The 17,880-nt window shown below is 49.1% G+C and overlaps 2 protein-coding genes across 2 annotated transcripts in view; both read left to right on the top strand.

The window, feature by feature from the left end:
• Window positions 1-2: 2 nt before the first annotated feature.
• Window positions 3-17,425, top strand: P4HTM (prolyl 4-hydroxylase, transmembrane; the record flags this gene model as incomplete). Its single annotated transcript, XM_015640500.2, has 9 exons — window positions 3-38; window positions 109-190; window positions 9,527-9,717; window positions 10,688-10,784; window positions 12,806-12,968; window positions 14,580-14,765; window positions 15,177-15,267; window positions 15,703-15,826; window positions 17,104-17,425. Coding segments are annotated over 9 exons (1,200 nt in total), but the record flags the coding sequence as incomplete, so codon positions are not given.
• Window positions 17,426-17,677: 252 nt separating this feature from the next.
• The window catches only part of WDR6 (WD repeat domain 6), a 4,756-nt gene continuing 4,553 nt past the window's right edge, over window positions 17,678-17,880 (top strand). The window contains exon 1 of the mRNA XM_015640499.1: window positions 17,678-17,766. Within this exon, the coding sequence (XP_015495985.1) occupies window positions 17,678-17,766 (89 nt within the window). The remainder of the gene's footprint in view (window positions 17,767-17,880) is intronic.

Raw genomic sequence — 17,880 nt, 5'->3', positions numbered from 1 at the left:
CGCCCGCCCGCGCCCTCCCACGCCTTGAGGGCATCAAGGCAAGGCCGCGACCGGGGGCCGGGACCGGGGCCACTGACCGCTGACCGCTGACCGCTGCTCTCCCCGCAGGTGGGCCACACGCAGCGGGTGGAGCTGGTGCCCGGTAGGGCCCACGCTGTGCGCACCCTCAGCCTCAAGCCGCTCCTGTTCGGTGAGTACAGGCCCCGCCGGGGGCAGCTGCTGCCGGGCACGGGCGAGCCGGTAGCGGTGGGCTTTCCGCCCTGACGGCGGAGGGGGGGGGTGTGTGCGTGTCTGTCTGACACCCCCCGCTGTTTTACACCCACTCGGGGAAAACGACTTCCCGCGTGTTGGCATCACCTCCCCGTGCTGCTGTTCCTTGGGGCTGCTTTAAAGAGTGTAGTGTCGTTTAAGGTATGTTGATGTAAAATTCGCAGAGGTTACGTATTCTGGATGGCCCAGTTTGAAGAATTCGGAAGATTAACCTTTCTAGGTTTTTCAGGTTCTCTGTAAAATACTAGGAATAGACAGCAGATCACTGGCAAGAACCTTGAAGAAGCTGCTCGATAGAAGGAAAGGACAAGATTTTTGTTAAATTATGAATAAGCAATTTAGTATTGATGCTTCAACACTGAGGAAATGAGTTACAGGAGAATTGATAGTTTTAAAGTCTTCCACCATCTTGTGTCCTGTTCTAGATTTATCTTTATTTTCGGCTTCTCTGATACACAACCACACAACACTTGCCTTTCAGATATTTTTACCTCTTCTTTACCTTTCTGTCATGTTTTGCTGTCACTGGTCAAGTCTCACTAACTCAGTGTTCTGGAAAGTCACTGACAATATGCTAAATAATTTGAGGGGGGGAATCAATCATTACAAAATTCCTACTATTTCAAAGTCAGAGAAAACCTGTTGTTTCTGAAAAGACAGCATACAGAATCTTTCAGATGCTTTCTCAATTATATAGAGATAAATATATTTTTTTCTTTTAATAAATAGATCATATACACTGAAAACCTCACCATTAATTTCTTAGTGGATTTCTGTCTGACATTCACTAAACAGACATAGTAACCTGGAGCTGATAACCCCATAACATCACAAAACTGTTGTCATTACCAGAACCGTAGTCTGTGGCAATTGCTCTGGTTTTCACTCAGGAAAACTCCTGTTTCCTCTTTCCCTGCCTTTCTAGTACCACTGAAGTGAAACAGTTGGTCCTGGCCAGCAAGGAAGGTGCTGAAGATGATAAAAGGCAGGTTTGTCCTGGCAGCAGTAATCCTGCAGTTTTTAGTTTCTTGTTCCAGCACTTCCATTGGTTTTGAGGAAAGCTTTGTTCCCTGAGGATGCCATCACAGACTGTGACACTTTCACCACTTGAGATGCCATGAGTGTGTTCTCCTTTGTCCTCCGATAAGGAGTCCCTTATTTAGAAGCTCCTAGTTGCAAGACAGTTCTTATCTCCTGGATGAACTTGCCAGGAGCCAGCTCTGACTTTAAAAGACTTCCAGAGACTTCTCTATCTATGCAAGCAGTACCAGTCTAATTCAACTGGTTTAAAAAAAACAATTCATTGCATCTTTGTTGCTTAAATTAGTGGAAGTGTGTATTTAATTTAGTTGTGTTTGGTGAATACAGAAGCCCTTAGCAAAGACGCTTGAGATTCTGGGGATTTAATACAAAGTGCTGCAGCATACAAGAACCAGTTTAAGGAAACACTGCCTGGTCTATCATCTTTCGGCAGAGCAGGCTGCAGTGGGACCACAGCAGCAGACACTCATGAATTATTTACTGTGTTCTCTGGGCTTTAGAGCATGGGCTGTGCACCATAGGGGAACTTTAGGTTTTGGTTTTTAATTGTAGATAAGTCACATCTGCATGGAACCCAAGTGTATTTTATGGAGCTATGAAAAAATCCCTGCCCTATTTTTTTCCCCCCTCTGGCTACAAGGCATCATTTCTAAAGCTTGTAAATCAGACCATCTGTGCAGTTTTCAGTTGGGAAACACTAGTAATCAAATAGCCCTACTAATGGAAAACAAATCACACAAAGCCTTTTCAACCTTCAAGAGCTTTTATGTGTTCTTTTTTCCAAACGCAGTCTGTTCAGAAGATACTGCCGTTGCAGGGACCACCTGACAGCAGATTCTGTGGATTGGGCAGCAGTTTCTAAGAAGACAGTGGGGAGGAATAAAAATAGGAAATTTGGCTATGTTTTTCTTCTGAGCCTCAGGGAAGAGAAGTAATCACTGCACAAATGTCAGGGCGCAGCTGAATTGCAGTGTGTGTGTGTGTGTGTGTGTGAATGCTCGTTTCAGCCCACACCAGTGTGAGGAGGAGCCTGCAGCGTGGGTTGTTGGTGTGCCTTGTGAACACGGGGAGGCAATGTGTCTCCAGCAGACCGATGTGTCTCCAGCAGACTGGCTGTCTCTGCTCGGCCAATGCTGCAGGCATCGCCAGCAGGGCCAAAAGCATTCCTCCCAAAGGCTGTTTTTTCTGATTGTGTGTTTTTTTTATTTCAGCCACAGGTTTAAACCAATATAGAAAATCTTCCATGGACAGTGCTTTGTTAAGTGGTAGAAACCCAACTTGTTTCCTCATTTGGGGATTTGTTGTTTTCTGCTGTGTGGTCTGGAGCACAGTGTGTACCCCTGCAAGGAGTGACAGTCCCACTTGAGTGAGAGAGTGAGCTGCAGAGAACTTGGTGAGACTTGAGTTTTCCCATATGTATTATCTTCCTTATGTACAAGTGGAAGGCCAGGTAGCTGTGGAAGCTTTCTCCCCTGCTCCCATATGAAAACTGCAGTATCCTACTGTGCTGGGGCTGGGACTCAACTCCCAGTCCTGAGCAAGCTGCTCTTCACACCAAAGCAGCTTTGAAAGCTGATGTCTCACTCATGCTCTGCTTTTCTCAAGGTTCTTGTGATATCCTCAGTTACCAGAATCTTCTGATCTACACTGAATTTCTGATGTTGAAAAATAGTTTTCCCTGTTATATGGAAACCCTCAGCTATCTGCTCTGTGCCCTTCCTGCTTGAGAATGGCCATTTCCTTCTGCGTGCATGGATGCTCATTAGCTCTCAGTGCAAGAAGCTGAAGGGACAGCCTGACTCAAGAGCAGAGTTTAGCCTGCAGTTTTTAAGGGTCTGGGCACAGCAGGGGTGGGTTCCTCTCCCCATCAGTTTACCTCAGTCTGTTCAAGAGTAAAGTATTTCCTCCATTACATAAAAAGTATCGCTTCACAGTCAGGGAGACTTGCATGTAATCTCTGGACAGAAAGCAAGCAGGCACTTGAACAGCATCAATGTCTTGGGGTCAAATAATGAATGTGAAATACCAGCTCTGATACTGAGAACTAGAAGGAACTGTTATTAAAGGTTTCTTCTAATTTGTCCTCACCTGCATAGTTAAGTTTTGTTTTGATGTTGGATCCTACGCAAAGCTGAACATAGCACGTCCTGGATCTACAGAGCCTTGTGAGAGGAACATGTTAAACCTGCATCCTTAAGCATTGTCTTGGTAAAATGGGGATCTGTAGTGAAGCCCTATCTGTGCACTATGACTGCTTCAAATCACCTAGAAATAGGACTGTACATCTCCAAAATGCCACCTGCCAGGAAAAGGAGTTTTCTAGCCATAGGGAAGGGAGAAGTTTCTTATTGCATTTTTCAGACCTTCCATCCCGCCTGTTCAGGGCAGCGGTGATGTTTCCACCTCCGCACTGCCTGGTGCAAGTTCCTGTTTCTCTTCTGCCAGGCATAGGCCTTGTTCACCACCACTTTGTCACTCTGTACTTCACCACATACAACAAAGACTCCTGCGTGAGTGCCTCGCATGATGTTGTGGGCGCATGTGGCATCTATGTCCAGCCACTGCTGGAGCCTGGCAGGGATTTCAGTTCTGAGCAGCGGGCCATGCTTCAGCACCTCTACCTTGGAGGGGTCCAGGTCAAAATCCGAGATGGTGGTGGTGATGTTCTTCCTCAGGATTCGGATTTTCACTGCTGCAGGGGTTGGAAGAAAAGCTGTTAGCTCTGTTTACTTTTCATAGTTCTAACCTACTTCAACAGCCAAGCCCAAGGCTTCTCTGCTGTCTCTGTAATGTGGGGAGGTATCTGTCCAAGCTTTTGCAATTGCAGTGAACTTGTAAAAGTTCTCGTTTGAGGTTAGTTTCCAGTACTGAACACTGTTCTTAGAATCACTGAATTATTTTGGTTGGAAAATACCTCAAAGATCAAGTTCAACCACTGTGCAGTTCACCACTAAACCATGATCTAAAGTGCCACATCTCCATGTCTTTCAAATACCTTCAGGGATGGTGACTCAAGCCCTTCCCTTGCCAGCCTGTTCCAGTGCTTGATAATTTTTTTGGTGAAGAAATTTTTCCTATTACCCAATCTGAACCTCTCCATTGCATTTCCTCTTGTTCTGTGGGAGAAAAGACCTCCTTCTCCTTCTCAATCCATTTACCTCCTAAGAGTGGCGAAGATTTATCAGCATCACTGCAGAAATTCTGGAGGAATCATGGGCACAAGCAAGCACATGCATCAAAGTCCTTCCTGGTCTTGTGCAAATTACTTGACTTTTCTCTAAGCAGGGATTTCGGGAAGTGACATGACTGACAGCTGCTCAGGATTTTTAACCTTTCCTCTTTTATTGAAAAATGTCTTTGTTTTCCAATATGTGTGCCTGAATTCAGGACAATATGTTGAAAACTCTGTGCCATCTAATTGAGCAGAGCCAGTGCTGCCACTTGCTTGGACTGTGAGAAGGAGAGTTACAATACTAGAACGACACTATTAAAGTTTGAAATAGCTGACATGGAATTTGCTAAAGATTCTTACAGGCATTGATTGAAATGTTTGTCTGCAAGAGAAAACCAGAATACTGCTTGTTTTTAGTAGTCACAGACCAAAACCAAATCAGAGCCCAAATCAGAAATAACCCAGGTCTTCACTTCCAGTGCTGCCAGGAATTGGGTCTTCCTGCTACCTCACAGGTAAGGTAGAAACTGAAATTGCCTGGGATCTGCTGTAAAAGCTGCAGTTTCTCCAAGTCAGTATGTTATGGCAAAGCTATTTTCTGTCCATGCCACTGCTTGGCTGCTGGAGGGAATGGCAGCAATTGAGAGGAAAAGGAGGGTACTCACCAAAATCGTTTGCACAGAGGCTTTCCAGGATCTCCCTGGCAGTGCTGGCCTCTTCAAGCTCACAGTCCTTGCAGCTGGCTCGGGGCACTGCTGCAATAGAAATTAGGTTATAACACCCTTGTCAAGCTTCACTGGAAAAGGCACAATGAACTTTTGAGACCTGCAAGTGATGGCTTGCTGTTTTTTAGTGATGCATCTTTCTGAGCTACCCAGGCCATGGAGAGATACCTCAGACAAGCAGGGTGGGAAGTGTTAGACTCTCCTTCCTGTGACTGGGGCAGACACCACTTGTCATGCTTTGTTCAGGCTTGTGTGAGTTGCTGCATGTTAAAGCATCAGTGAAAATACTTAATGAAGGTCTCGTAATTTGGATGAAACAGCAAAACTAATGACATGGCCAGACTCCATCCAGTGATGCTGAAATTATGTGGAAATGTCTGTTCTCCCCTTAACTGCTCTTGAATCTCCCCCAGTGTTCATCAGTATATGGGTGTTAATCGAGTCCTTCAGACAGACTTTTTTCCAGTGTAACTCATGTCTGCAGAGGCTTATGTCCCTTCATGATGTTTCTAATGTTTAGAGAGAAGGCTTGCAAAACATTTCTTTTTGTGTGTTTTTAAACCCTAGACACAGCTGAAAGATCGAGGCTTCAGCTCCATAGCTCCAGTAGAAGCACATCTCGCTGCTGGGAGTCTGCACTCCATGAGCTCTCCCACTGTGCCTGGGCCAGAGGCTTTGCAGCTTTTCCTTTCCCCTGCCCCAAGCCCTGTGGGGTCTAAGGGCACCCGGGGAGCTAATGAATACAGCAGAGAGGGGAACAAGCCACAGTCAATGTTACACTAATTTTCTAGACACAGTTCCCAGAGAGAATAAAACTAGAATTTGTAATTTTTTTTGTTTTTAAATATAGCTTAAAACCAGAAATAAGCAGAATAGAAACAAGTCATAGGATCATCCTTTTGAGCTTTCAGTGTTATGTATGGGAAAATACATAAAGAAAAAAACCTCTTACTTCTCTTGCTTGAGGAATTTTCATCCATGGAGACTGCTGCAATGCACAGTTCATGATCTGCAGGGAACTTGTTGCAGTTCAGGATTTCAGGCCAGGGATAGCCATAACAAGCCATGACGGGCGCACAGCTTCTCTTAACAGCTTCGCAGAGGCTGCGGCAGGGATAGATGAGCCTGGGGAGGGGATGGGTATTCAGCACCTCAGTGTGCCTGGCAGGAGGCTGAGGGTCAAGCCCTAGCACCACTGCTGCTGCACAGAGCCGAGTGGAAGGCTTAGCAGGCAGTTTTGGGATCTTTGACTTTTTTGTGAACATTCAAGTCCAGGAATGCAAGGAATTTCTCAGGACAGGAGGGATGAGGCAAGTTGCCAGAAGCCCTTCACCTCCTTAGTGATCTTCTCTAGTTGTGCAAAGACTGCTTACCTTTACAGGTACCTGATTACACACCAAATTTCCTTTGCAGCTCTGTACTTTGAGAGCTGCACCTCAAAGCTGGGGATTTCCTTCTGCTACTGGAACTGTTGGGAAACAGTTGGGAAACTGAGAAACTATATACTTGGGCTAGGAGCTGGGGTGAGGGGCTGCACAGGAGGTAGGAGGTGAAGCTGATGTTTACCAGCAGCTACTGCAGTGTATGAGGGGCTGGCTAGGGCATGTGACAGCAGTGCCTGGGGTAAGAGAGCAGTAGAATCCCAAGGAGGGAACATATTTCTGCTCCTGTGATATGAAATGCTCATGTTTCGCTTTCAGAGGGTTGTTCCATGCTGAGTAATCCAATTGTCCCTTGCCGAGAGCAGCAGTGCTGCTTCTTGGGGACCACACAGATCCCATTGAATGCATTTTCTCTCGGGAGGCACATGTAGTTGTGCTCCTGCAGGGAGTTAACTGTTACAGCTGAAATAACTCATAAAAACATCTTACCTGTCCAAGCAGATCGGTGCAAAGAGGGAGCAGAGGAAAATCCTAGCATCTGGGTGGCACTCCCTGGCCAGCAAGGGCAGCCAGCTGGAAGACTGCTGGATGACTTCTGTCATGGTCTCATGCTCCAGCAGGTTGGGAATCCTCATCTCGGAGTAGCCGATATCGTAGCACAAGGCCATGCGGTGTGGGATGGTCATGCAGCTGGAGGATCTCCTCAGGTAGCTTGCCCAGGCGCCTGGAGAGCCCCAGAGCAGCAGGCGTGCCAGGAGACCGAGTAGCCACAGGCCACCCAACCTCAAGGGGTGCCTGCGAGGGGACGTGATCATGCTTGGAGCAAGTGAACCAACAGCACACTGCAGACTGAACTGCTCCTGACTGTGGAATGCCTTTTATAGCCTACCAGCCACCTCTTTGTCAATCCATCCTCATTAAGTGCGGCCCTTTCAGAGCCCTCATGGGGAAGACAATGCTCCAATTTTCATTTGCCAGCGGCCCTGATTGTTTGTATTTTAGCAGGGGTTTGGCTTAGATCAGCAGGTGTGGAAATGAGGGCAGTTGGGGAGGGATGAATGACTTGGCCCATGTGTCTTGGAGCTCTTTCAGTGAATCTCGGTTTGACACCAGTGCTCCAACCCATCCCCTTTCTCTTGCTCCAGGATTAGTCATTATTTCATAAACCCTAATGTTTTCCTCTCTTTTGTTTTTTGTAAAAGCAATCAAGTGTTGCTTAAAGTCAATTAGGAGGCATTTGTTTAGCTGGAGCTATTGTTGAGCAGGCAGGGAGATAGGATGGTCTCACAGCCACAAGTTAACTGTTTAGGAGAGCTGGGGCCAGAGAGGAACTAATTTACAGCTGTGGAACCAAGTTGTTTGCAGACGGGATTGGCAGCACTCAGCTGGAAACCCCCTCACCTTGCAACCTGCATGGCCACACACTTTGCAGTTAACAGAATTCCTGCTTCATTCTGAAATCCTGTTACTACCTCTGAAGAGTGGAATTGTCCTTCCTCCAGCATGTAATTAAGGTTCCATAAGCCATCATTATTGTAGCCCAGTTTGGGGAACTGGAAATACTGGGGGCGTTGGTTGCCAGTGCACATGGTTCATTTAGACCTGGTGCTGTGCCATGAGATTCAAACTGGTCAGTAGAAGCTCCAGCTCGAAGCATCCTCTGGCACAAGGACCCTGTGCTGCCTGTGGCGGAAATTGTTTCCTTGGAGTGTGTTAAGGATACAGCTGGCTGCATTGTGTTCCTGGGGCTTCCCAGGAACAGTTCTTTTTCTACAGGGCTGGTTCTGTTCTGTGCTTAGCAGGAAGCCAACTGCTTATTGACAGCTTGAGCCGATAGGGTTGATTTCAGGTCATGAAAGTAATTAATTTTTTCCCTCCATTTGAGGATTGCTGCTGTAGTTGATCTATAATGTGTCCTTGGCACATACCTGCAGGAGCTCTAGGGAGCTGCAATTTGGAGAGCAAGACCTTGGGTCTAGGAGCACTTAACCTGTCCTACACTGATGGTTTTTCTTTCCCTTTTCAAGTCTCAGCAGCTGGTAACAAGGTCACCATAGCTTTGACAGACACCAGCCAGGAGGATCCTCTGAACCTCCTGGACCACAGTCTAACTGTGCTATGCAGTGGGACCTTGCCAGTGCTTTCCAAGTGTGTGCCCAGTGTAGCATGCAGCTAGAAGTCTCCTAGTCTCGTGGTCATCAGTGGATTTCTCTGTGCTTTAATTTGTTTGGGATTGTGGAATTGCCTGATTGCTGCTGGGTTTGTGCTGCAAGTGAAAGCTGGAGCTACTTGGGTATGGAGCCTGGCATCCTCCATGTCCAGTATTTTCCTCTTTAATATTGCGTTTGGAGACCACTTTCAATGGGGGATCAAGAGAATGAGTGTGAGTAAGTTAGAATTTTTCTCCTTTATGTTTGAGTTTCACAGTAGAGCACTGTGCCATGCTCCCCTGAAAGGGATTTGGTTTTGTGCAAAGTGTTATCCTGTCCACATGAGAACAGGGAAGTCTGAAACCCTGGCCATCACCACTGCCCACTGTAAAGATTTTTGGCCTCCCTTCCGGTAAAGCAGCAGTTCCCAGACTGTGATCCACATGGCACCTTTGAAATGGTAATATGCAGTGATATGCATGTGTTTGTTCACTCCTTTGTCCATTGTGGTATTTGTGAGAGAGTTTAAGGGCTTGACCCCAGGATCCAAACATTTAGGAACTGCTGCTATAAAAATACCTGTCTCCAGCAGCTCTAGTGTGTAGTGTATGCTCTTTGAGGGCCCTTCTGGTAGAAGGGTAGATGTTTTTAAATGTCCCAGACTTAGATAGTTTCTAAACTTCCCCTCTACCTCTGTTGTTTTTTTTCCTGAGTCTCCTGCCACCAGCATGGTATCCCACTGTAACAGTTCCTCAGTCTCTGTTGCTGCTCACACTTTTGCTGCAGAAATCCCTGACTTCCTGACAGAGGAGGAGTGCAAGCTCATTGTCCATCTGGCAAAGCTAAAGGGGCTGCAGAAGAGCCAGATCCTACCAACAGAGGACTATGAGGAAGCCATGGAAATGATCGAAATCAGCCAGATGGACATTTTCAATCTTCTGGATCACAATCAGGATGGGAAGCTGCAGCTCAAAGAGGTAGAATGTGGGACAGACTGGGGAAGGTTTGCTGGGGACCCTCTGGCACATCCCCTTGTCAGATGCTCTCTTGACTATTCATGTGCTTGGGTGGGGCCAGACCCCAGGATATACCAATCACAATTTGCTTAATTTTATGCCTCAAATTTTGTCCTGGCCTTCAAAATGGAAGTTTCTTGGTCAATGTGCAACAGTTGTCATGCTATTGGGAGACAGCAACAGTCCTTGGCAGAACATATGTGTTTTGAATATGCTGGATAAAATGTTCCTGTGCTGTGGGTTGTTGCCTCTTTCTGTATGTCCTGGGAAGTGAGTTTGTCATGTATGCCCTGCTTTCTGCAGCCTGTGGGGAACTTACTGTGTGAATTCACACACCCCACCAAAGCCACCTCTGTTGATGAGCCATGGCGGGGGGATAATAAGCCCCTTGTCCATAGCTCTTCAGCACCCTTGTCCTGTATGGCAGGGTGCATCAGGACAATTACTGACAGTGTCCCTCCTCAGGCTCCCATTTCAGGTGAAGCTGGGAGTCTGAGCCATCCTGTGCACCATGAGTACTGTGGAGTATGGGGAGCTGTGCCAGTGACAGCCGAGGGCAAGGCTACTTTCTCTGAAGGTCAGAGCCTGCTGAGAGCTGTTTAGGCTTCTGCATCTCTCTGTACATGTTGAAGGCAAGAATTTTGTTCCAAGCCCTTACCTCAGACAAGTAAAAAAACAGCTGTGCTCTGTCTACCTCAGGGCTGGTTAATCAAATCCCAGCGGTCATTTGCCATGACCTAAAGTGGAAATAACAGCGCTCATTTGCAACACTGATGATTCTCACTCCAATCGTCTTTCTGCAGTAGTTTGCCAATGCCTGTCTGGCTAATGTGCTGTGAAGGAGATCTCACCAGGCCTCATGCAGGGAATCTGTAGGGTCTCAGGAGTGCAAGAAACCAGTGGGTTTTTTTGATCCATTTATGAATTTCAGGTGTTGACCCATACCCGACTTGGGAACGGCAGGTGGATGACTCCTGAAAACATCCGGGAGATGTACACAGCAGTCAAAGCTGATCCTGATGGGAATGGTAAGAGCAGCTCCATGGGAATCCCTTCACCATCAGTACCTTGGACACCTTACACAGCCATGCTGGGGGAGGGCAAGAGCCATGTCCCTGCCCAGGGTTTTTTTCTCTAGCTGAATTCTTTGAAGGGAAGTAGCACTGCCCTAAACATCTTCTTAGGGAAGTAAATGCAGCACTCCCGCCCCTGCATCACCACTGTAGTGGCTAACTGGTTCCACTGCCTAGGCTTGGATCTTGCTGGAGCAGGACCAGACCACAATTCTGCGCTCCCACCCCACTGTCACACCAGCCTTGGTTCATGCACTGCTGTAACAGGATCTTAGGGCTGTGCTTCCGCTCCCCTAGTCTGAGAGACTGCTCAGGTTCTGACTACAGAGCGCTTGTTACCTGGGATGCACATGTTCAGATACACATTGCATTCCCCCCCTGCTTTCAGGGAGACTTTTGCAGCAGGCCAAGTGGCCTGTATCACTATGAGGGGAGAGTGGAATAAGTGGAGGTGGGGGTGATCTTGTCTGTCAGCCTTTGGCGCTGTCCCCCCACTCTGCTGCTGTGACCTCTCTGTATTCCATGAGGCCACTTCTGCCCCTCCTGCCCCTGGTGTCCCAAGGGCTCCTGCTGGTCCGGACATACACTCTAACCTCTACTGCTCTAATTAGAGTGGCCTCAATTAAGCAACACTCCATTTCCTAATCAAATTAAGTGAATGCACAAGCTCTACACACTCTCTTCCAATGACCTGGCATTGAGAGCTGCCTAGGAGGAGCTGCTTTGGACTTGAAGCAGTAGCAGTGTGAATGCATAAATATCCGGAGGGCACCCTGTGCAACTCTCCTCCAGGCTGATGGCATTCTTGGCAGGGGTATGACTGAGTCCTCAATGGCTTTTCCACCATTCTGGACATTAACAAATGAAAGGTCCTGTTAAAGGGCTATTGGCAGGACCTTGCTTCCAGAGTGCTGCTTCCCTCTGTTGTTAGATTGGTACATGACACTGAGAGACCAGGTCACAACCTGGATGTGGCACTGCGTCATCAAAGACTGTGGGGGAGTAAGGGGAAGTGGGGACAGAGAGACACTAGAAGTAATAACAATGGATCATTTGGTCATGACCTGAGGATATGGCACCTGAAGAGCTGTCCCTGGTTGACCACTGTTGCTGGTCCTTCCTCCTGCCAGGGGGTGCTGGTGCCCAGGGAACAGAGCTGGCACCCAGAGGCACTGGGTTTGCTGCCTGAGTGCCTCCTCTCCCAGCCCATGGTGTGTGGTGGGCAGCCCAGGGCAGTGCACTGCATGCTGGTATCAGAGACCCGTGCAAGGCTTCCCTTCTCCAGAAAGAGGAAACAACAAATGTGAGGATTTTCCTGAAGCTGACAAAGGCAAGGACAACCCTTGCTGATTCCAGTTAAGTGCAAAGAAGAAACACCTGTTTTAGGAGAAACTGCTTTATACCTATTGCTTTTCTGTATTTCTATTTACACAAGACCATATTGTCATGTATTCCTCATTTATATTTTGCAATTACACAAATGCAGGAGAATGTACTGGTTATTTTTGATTTGGCTTTTTCTTAATTGCCTTGCAACATCATATAGAAAATGTGGTCTGAGGTCCTACTCTGTCCTTAAACATGTTGATTTAAATATCTAACTAATAAGACATTGGGTGGTACAGACTTTCTTGTGTATATCCAAACTATAGTGTCTGTTTCTCTCTTTTGATATATTGATTTGTGTTTCAGGAGCTTTTTAAAGTTTAAAATGGTGTTTTGCCTGTCCCAGTTGTGACCCTGCAAAATTCACTTTGGCAGGTTTCTCTGTGTCCTCTGCTGCAGGCGAGAGCATTGCTGGAGCCCATGATCATGGGCAGAAGGGGTGCAGCCTGTGGTGGACACAGTGGACCCTGACTGGGGTGTGTGTGAGGAAGGCAGTTTCTGCAGAGCCCTCAGCTGGTGTTTCTCCAAGTACAGGATGCAAGAACTATTACCTGCACCAGACTCAGGTGGTTTTTCCTGTGTTCCCATAGGTGTGCTAAGTTTGGAGGAGTTCAAGCAGTTGAATATCCGTGATTTCCACAAGTACATGGGAAGCCAGAAAGTGAAGATGAGTGACTTGGTGCGCAACAGCCAGCACACCTGGCTGTACCAGGGCGAGGGGGCACACCAGGTCATGAGAGCCATTCGGCAAAGGTAAGGGCCAGGCAGCTGAGGGGAGGTTGGATTTGGGTAGGCACAAGCATCACCTGTGTGCTGCGAGAGGCAGTGGTAGACCTGCTAAGTCACACTTTCTAATTGTGTGAAAAGTCATTGGAGTATAAAGAGCAATAAACAGACACAAAATGGAGAGAGGAGGTTTTCATTAGAACAAGAATTTGTATTGTCCTGTGGAAAGGGAAAAAGAAAAATCAAGCCTTTCAGCATCTCTATTCACTTTTGGGAACAGCCCTATAAAACCAGGAAGATTTGGCAGTATATGAAATCATTCATTCTAATTAGTAACTGAGCTTACTGGGAGAAACTGCCCATTTCCAATGCTGTCTGTGTGCCAGCAGTTACTGTCATTTGCTTTAGTTACTCATGCATTTCACTGAAATCTGTCTTTGCTGTTCAGAGCTGACTTTTTAAAAAGCACGACTTCACCTTAAACTAGTCAAGATAGTTTAATCCTCTGAACACACATATTGTAGGGCAGCTCATGGCAGATGGGAGAACCTTTTACACTTCCCTTCATCTCAGATTTGGTACTGGGAAGAGCTGAAACCCAGCATGAAGGCTAAATCATGTAGTTGTAGTGAGTTTCAGATAATTGACTGGAGACTCGCTTGTTCTTGTGGTGCTGGTCCTCACCCAGAATATGTGTGGGTAAAATCTGTCCCCAAGCCCTGAAAAACAGCTGTTGGCCACTCCTTTTCTTCAGTGCATTCCAGTGGGAAAATGGGATCACATATTGCCTTGATTAGAGCAGACTGTGGCTGCCACCTTCTCTGTGCCAGCTAGCCAGCACACATAGGCATCAGCATTCAGCTTATACGCTCTCCAGCTGGCTGCTGTCAGGAGGATGTGAAGACACAGCACTGAAGGAGATTTGGTCCTCCCTGGAACCAGGCAGTGCCTGCAGGGGCTTTGCCATCCTGCCCGGGTGCCACGTTCTCCTTGCACCTGCCCCAAGGGTTTCACCGGTCCAGATTCTCAGAGCTCTGAGTGTTCTTTGGCAGGTCTCAAGACGTACCTGCTTGCCTTGGGGATGATCTCAGATGTAGCAGTGGAAAAATCCCAGAGCAGGAGGGCTCCGGTCTCCTTGATCACTTCCAGTGCCCCTCTGCCCTGGGGGAGGCTGCTGAAAAAGCAACAGGGAAAGGTGAGTTAGGTGACAAGACTTCCTAGAGCTAGTCTCTCATTCACTCTCAGCAGGGGCCCTTTGCTTTTCTAACTGTCCCTGAGGTCTGTAGGTGGTGTGCAGGAGTCCAGAGAAGTGATGAGATGGCACATGAATGCTCCAGGGACACGCACAAAAGGGATCTTGCTGAGCAAGCAAAGTCTTCCTGAGAGCAGTCCTGCTAGAGATGCTTCCTTGGGTTTTGTTTTGTTTTTTCATGAACCTTGATGAGGGCTTTCTGAGCCAATGCTGATGGTCCAACAGACAGTAAGGACCTGGTTGTCTCTTGGCATGCTCGCTGCAGCCCATCCGTCTGTCCGGTCTTTTGGGGAAGGGGGTTCTCTTTCTCTGGGTTTATCTGCTTGGGGGTAGCAGCTGACTGTGGTGAGGGTGGCTTTCCACTCATCTGCTCTGCTCTTCCTCAGGGTAATGCGCCTGACTCGCTTGCCCCCCGAGATCGTGGAGCACAGCGAGCCCCTCCAGGTTGTCCGGTATGACCAAGGAGGGCACTACCACGCCCACATGGATAGTGGCCCCGTGTTCCCTGAGACTGCCTGCAGCCACACAAAGCTTGTTGCCAATGAAAGCGCTCCCTTTGAGACCTCCTGCCGGTAAGCTCTGCCCTGAACATGTTAAGACAAGGAGTGTGAGGAGCCATTTCACCTCACCTCATCTCATCTCACCTGGGACTCAGTGGTCAGGTTGCAGGCTCACAGACCAGCTCAGGACATCACTGGCATGAAGGGGTTTTAAAGGGGAGGTGAGCAAATCCCTGTGGGTCCACACATGGAAGATGGAGTGGGTGGGCCGTCCCCAGCAGAGCCTACAAGCGCATTCACTACTCTCGGTAGGAGTTTTTGTTGTCCTTGTGTTACTCTTGGAGAAAAGCTGATAGTGTAAATCTTGTGCCATGTGATGTCTTGGAGGAGCCACTGTGTTTATGGTGGAGAGGCAGGGCATGGACAGCCCGTGTGCATCTCCTTCTGCTCCAGGTGTGTCTTCTGACAGCCTCTGTCTTGCAGGTATGTGACCGTGCTGTTCTACCTGAACAATGTGACTGGAGGAGGTGAAACAGTCTTTCCTATCGCTGATAACAGGACTTACGAGGAGATGGTAAATGAACCTCAACTACATGTTACCCCTGGGGATTCTGAGTCCCTCTTTGAATTTATTGTGGCTGCAGAAGGGGTCTGGTGCCTTTAGTTGGTATGCATTACCATTTGTAGCTAGAGCATTGGGGAAACCATGCTCCACTTAGAGTCTTTTTCCTCTGAGGACAGGGGAGGAGGGGCAGGGCTTTGACAGCTCAGCTCTCCCTGCTCAGAGGTGTGAGGTGTCAGGAAATGTGTTAAGAAATGGCATTTGCTCAGAAACAGGTTATGAACCTCCTGGGGCCTGAAACTGGTTGCTCCAGGTGGGTTATGAAAGCCCCTGCATCAACATTAAGCCATGCTGAGACTCTCAGGCAAGGGTGAGGAGCAGGACAACCCAATGCATATGCCTTGTTCCAGCCCTGTTTGTGACATCTTCCCTATGGTTTCTCTCCAGTCTTTGATCCAGAATGACATTGACCTGCGAGATACTCGGAAAAACTGTGACAAGGGCAATTTGCGAGTGAAACCTCAGCAAGGCACTGCTGTCTTCTGGTACAACTACCTGTCAGATGGAGAAGGTACAAGCTCACTTCAAAACTGAGCTTTTGGGAGGGGTGGGACTGCAGTAGGTGACAGCAATCATCTCCTTGCTGCAGCTGGGAGCTCAAAGAACAGCCAAAAAAAGGGTGGTAGCTGCCAGCTAGCGGGAACTGTAGAGTCTTTTTGTCACCAGCTGAGTAGGAGCTTCCTGACTCTGAAAGGCCTTTGTTTACAGGCAGTAGGTCAGTGGCTCCTGATGTCTTTGGGGGACAGGACTAGCTAGCAAACAAAGACCTTGGCTGCACTCGCCATCACCAGCTGCCTTCCATCCTGCTGTGCAAGCTGAAACTCCTGCTGGAACTTGGTCTGCAATTCAGAATGTGTCACTGATGTGGTGTTGCCCAAAGGGGTGGGGAGGGGAGGTAGACAAAGGCACGGCCATCAGCTCTGCAGCATGAGGACACATGGGCCACCCCATGCCACGCTTGGGGCCAGTGCCTGCTTTGTAGCTCAGCCGCAGCCCCATGATGTGTCCTTGAGGCTGTTTTTGTCATGAAGCGCAGTGTGGTTTTCCCTGACGGGCTGGGAACTGACATGAATCTTTAAGGCTGCTGGTGAGTATGGCTCCAGAGGGTTTCCATGGCAGATTTTGAGTTGTGGTGGGAGGAAGGAGTGTAGCATCTCAGGTCCCCTGAGAGCAGCCCATGTTTCCATCTCTAGAAAATCCACAGAGGAGGTCACAAGACCAGTGTTGGGGCTGTTGTATGATAATATCAAGACCATCACTCTCCTGTGAGAAGAGCCCTGTTGTGTTTTTATGAGCAATTTGTTCCTAAATGGAAAGTGGCTGCTGAGGCAAGTTTGCCACAGAAAAACGATAGGATCATTGTAAACAGGTCATTTAGGACTGCTGAAATGCAATCTCTAAAACAGCTGGAAGCCTCTGGCTTCCACAGGCCTTCTAGTGGCAGTACCCATCTCTTCTGTGTCAGCCTTCTTTTTTCCAAAAGAGCTGAGAAAAACAGATGCTGTGATCTGGATTGTGAGAGCCAGTTGTGCTGAGTGGAGAATTGGAGGCAGTGGGCCTTTTGCACTTGGGGAGCCTGATTAATTCCTTGTAGGCACTAGGGTGAGATGGTGCTAAAATGGAGGGGTGCCAGGAAAAGTAACTCCTGTAAGATGTATCTGAGCTCAAATCCAAGCAGGCAGTGCAGGAAGGAGAGATGGAATTGGTGTTGACTGGCCGTATGTCCCTGTGTGGTCCCAGCGGGGCCTGCCCTCCTTTGCCACCGTCTAATGGGGCTCTGCTCTGCAGGCTGGGTAGGGGAGCTGGACGACTTTGCTCTGCATGGGGGTTGCCTGGTCACCCAAGGCACCAAGTGGATCGCCAACAACTGGATCAACGTGGACCCCAACCGCCGGCGGCAGCAACAGTTCCAGCAAGAGATGGAGCGCTTTGCGGGGTCTGAGGCGGGGGCTAGGGCCGGAGCCCCGGGCGAATGGACAGTGGACAAGGCCTACAGCGGGGTGCATCTGGAGCTGTAGTGCCGGGAATGCTACCGTGCGCACGTGACCTTTTCCCGCGCAGGGCGGGGGGCGGGGCCGCGTCGCGCGCCAATAAAGCGTGAAGGCACGGGCGCAGCTTCCGCGTGCTCTGGGGGCGGGGTGACGGGGGCTGTCCAATGGGCAGTGGGCGGGGCGGTGGCACGTGCGACTCGGCCAATGAGCGCTGTGGGGGAGCCGTGGCGGGGTTGGTGCGGCTAAGATGGAGTCGAAAGCGCTGGTGGCGCCGGTGACAGCGCTGGAGTTCGCGGGGAACGTGCTGCTGGCGGGTGAGCGCTGGGACCGGGACGGGGCGGGCGGCGGGACCAGCAGCGGCGGCTGACGCGATGTCCCGCAGGTACAGGCCCGGAGGTGGTGGCGTTTCGGCTGAGCGGCAGCGGGCCAGCGGCGGCGGCGGACCGGCGGAGCGTGCTGCGTGAGGCCAGCGTGCAGGGGCTGCGGGTCGAGCCGGGGCCCGGGCCGGCAGCGAGAGTAGCGGTCTTCGGTGGGCGCTGGCTGGCAGTGCTGGCGGTGCTGCCCGGCGGAGGGG

This window comes from Parus major, chromosome 12 (assembly GCF_001522545.3).
Source record: "Parus major isolate Abel chromosome 12, Parus_major1.1, whole genome shotgun sequence".
Lineage (NCBI taxonomy): Eukaryota > Metazoa > Chordata > Aves > Passeriformes > Paridae > Parus > Parus major.
This window is presented reverse-complemented; position numbering and strand designations above follow the sequence as displayed.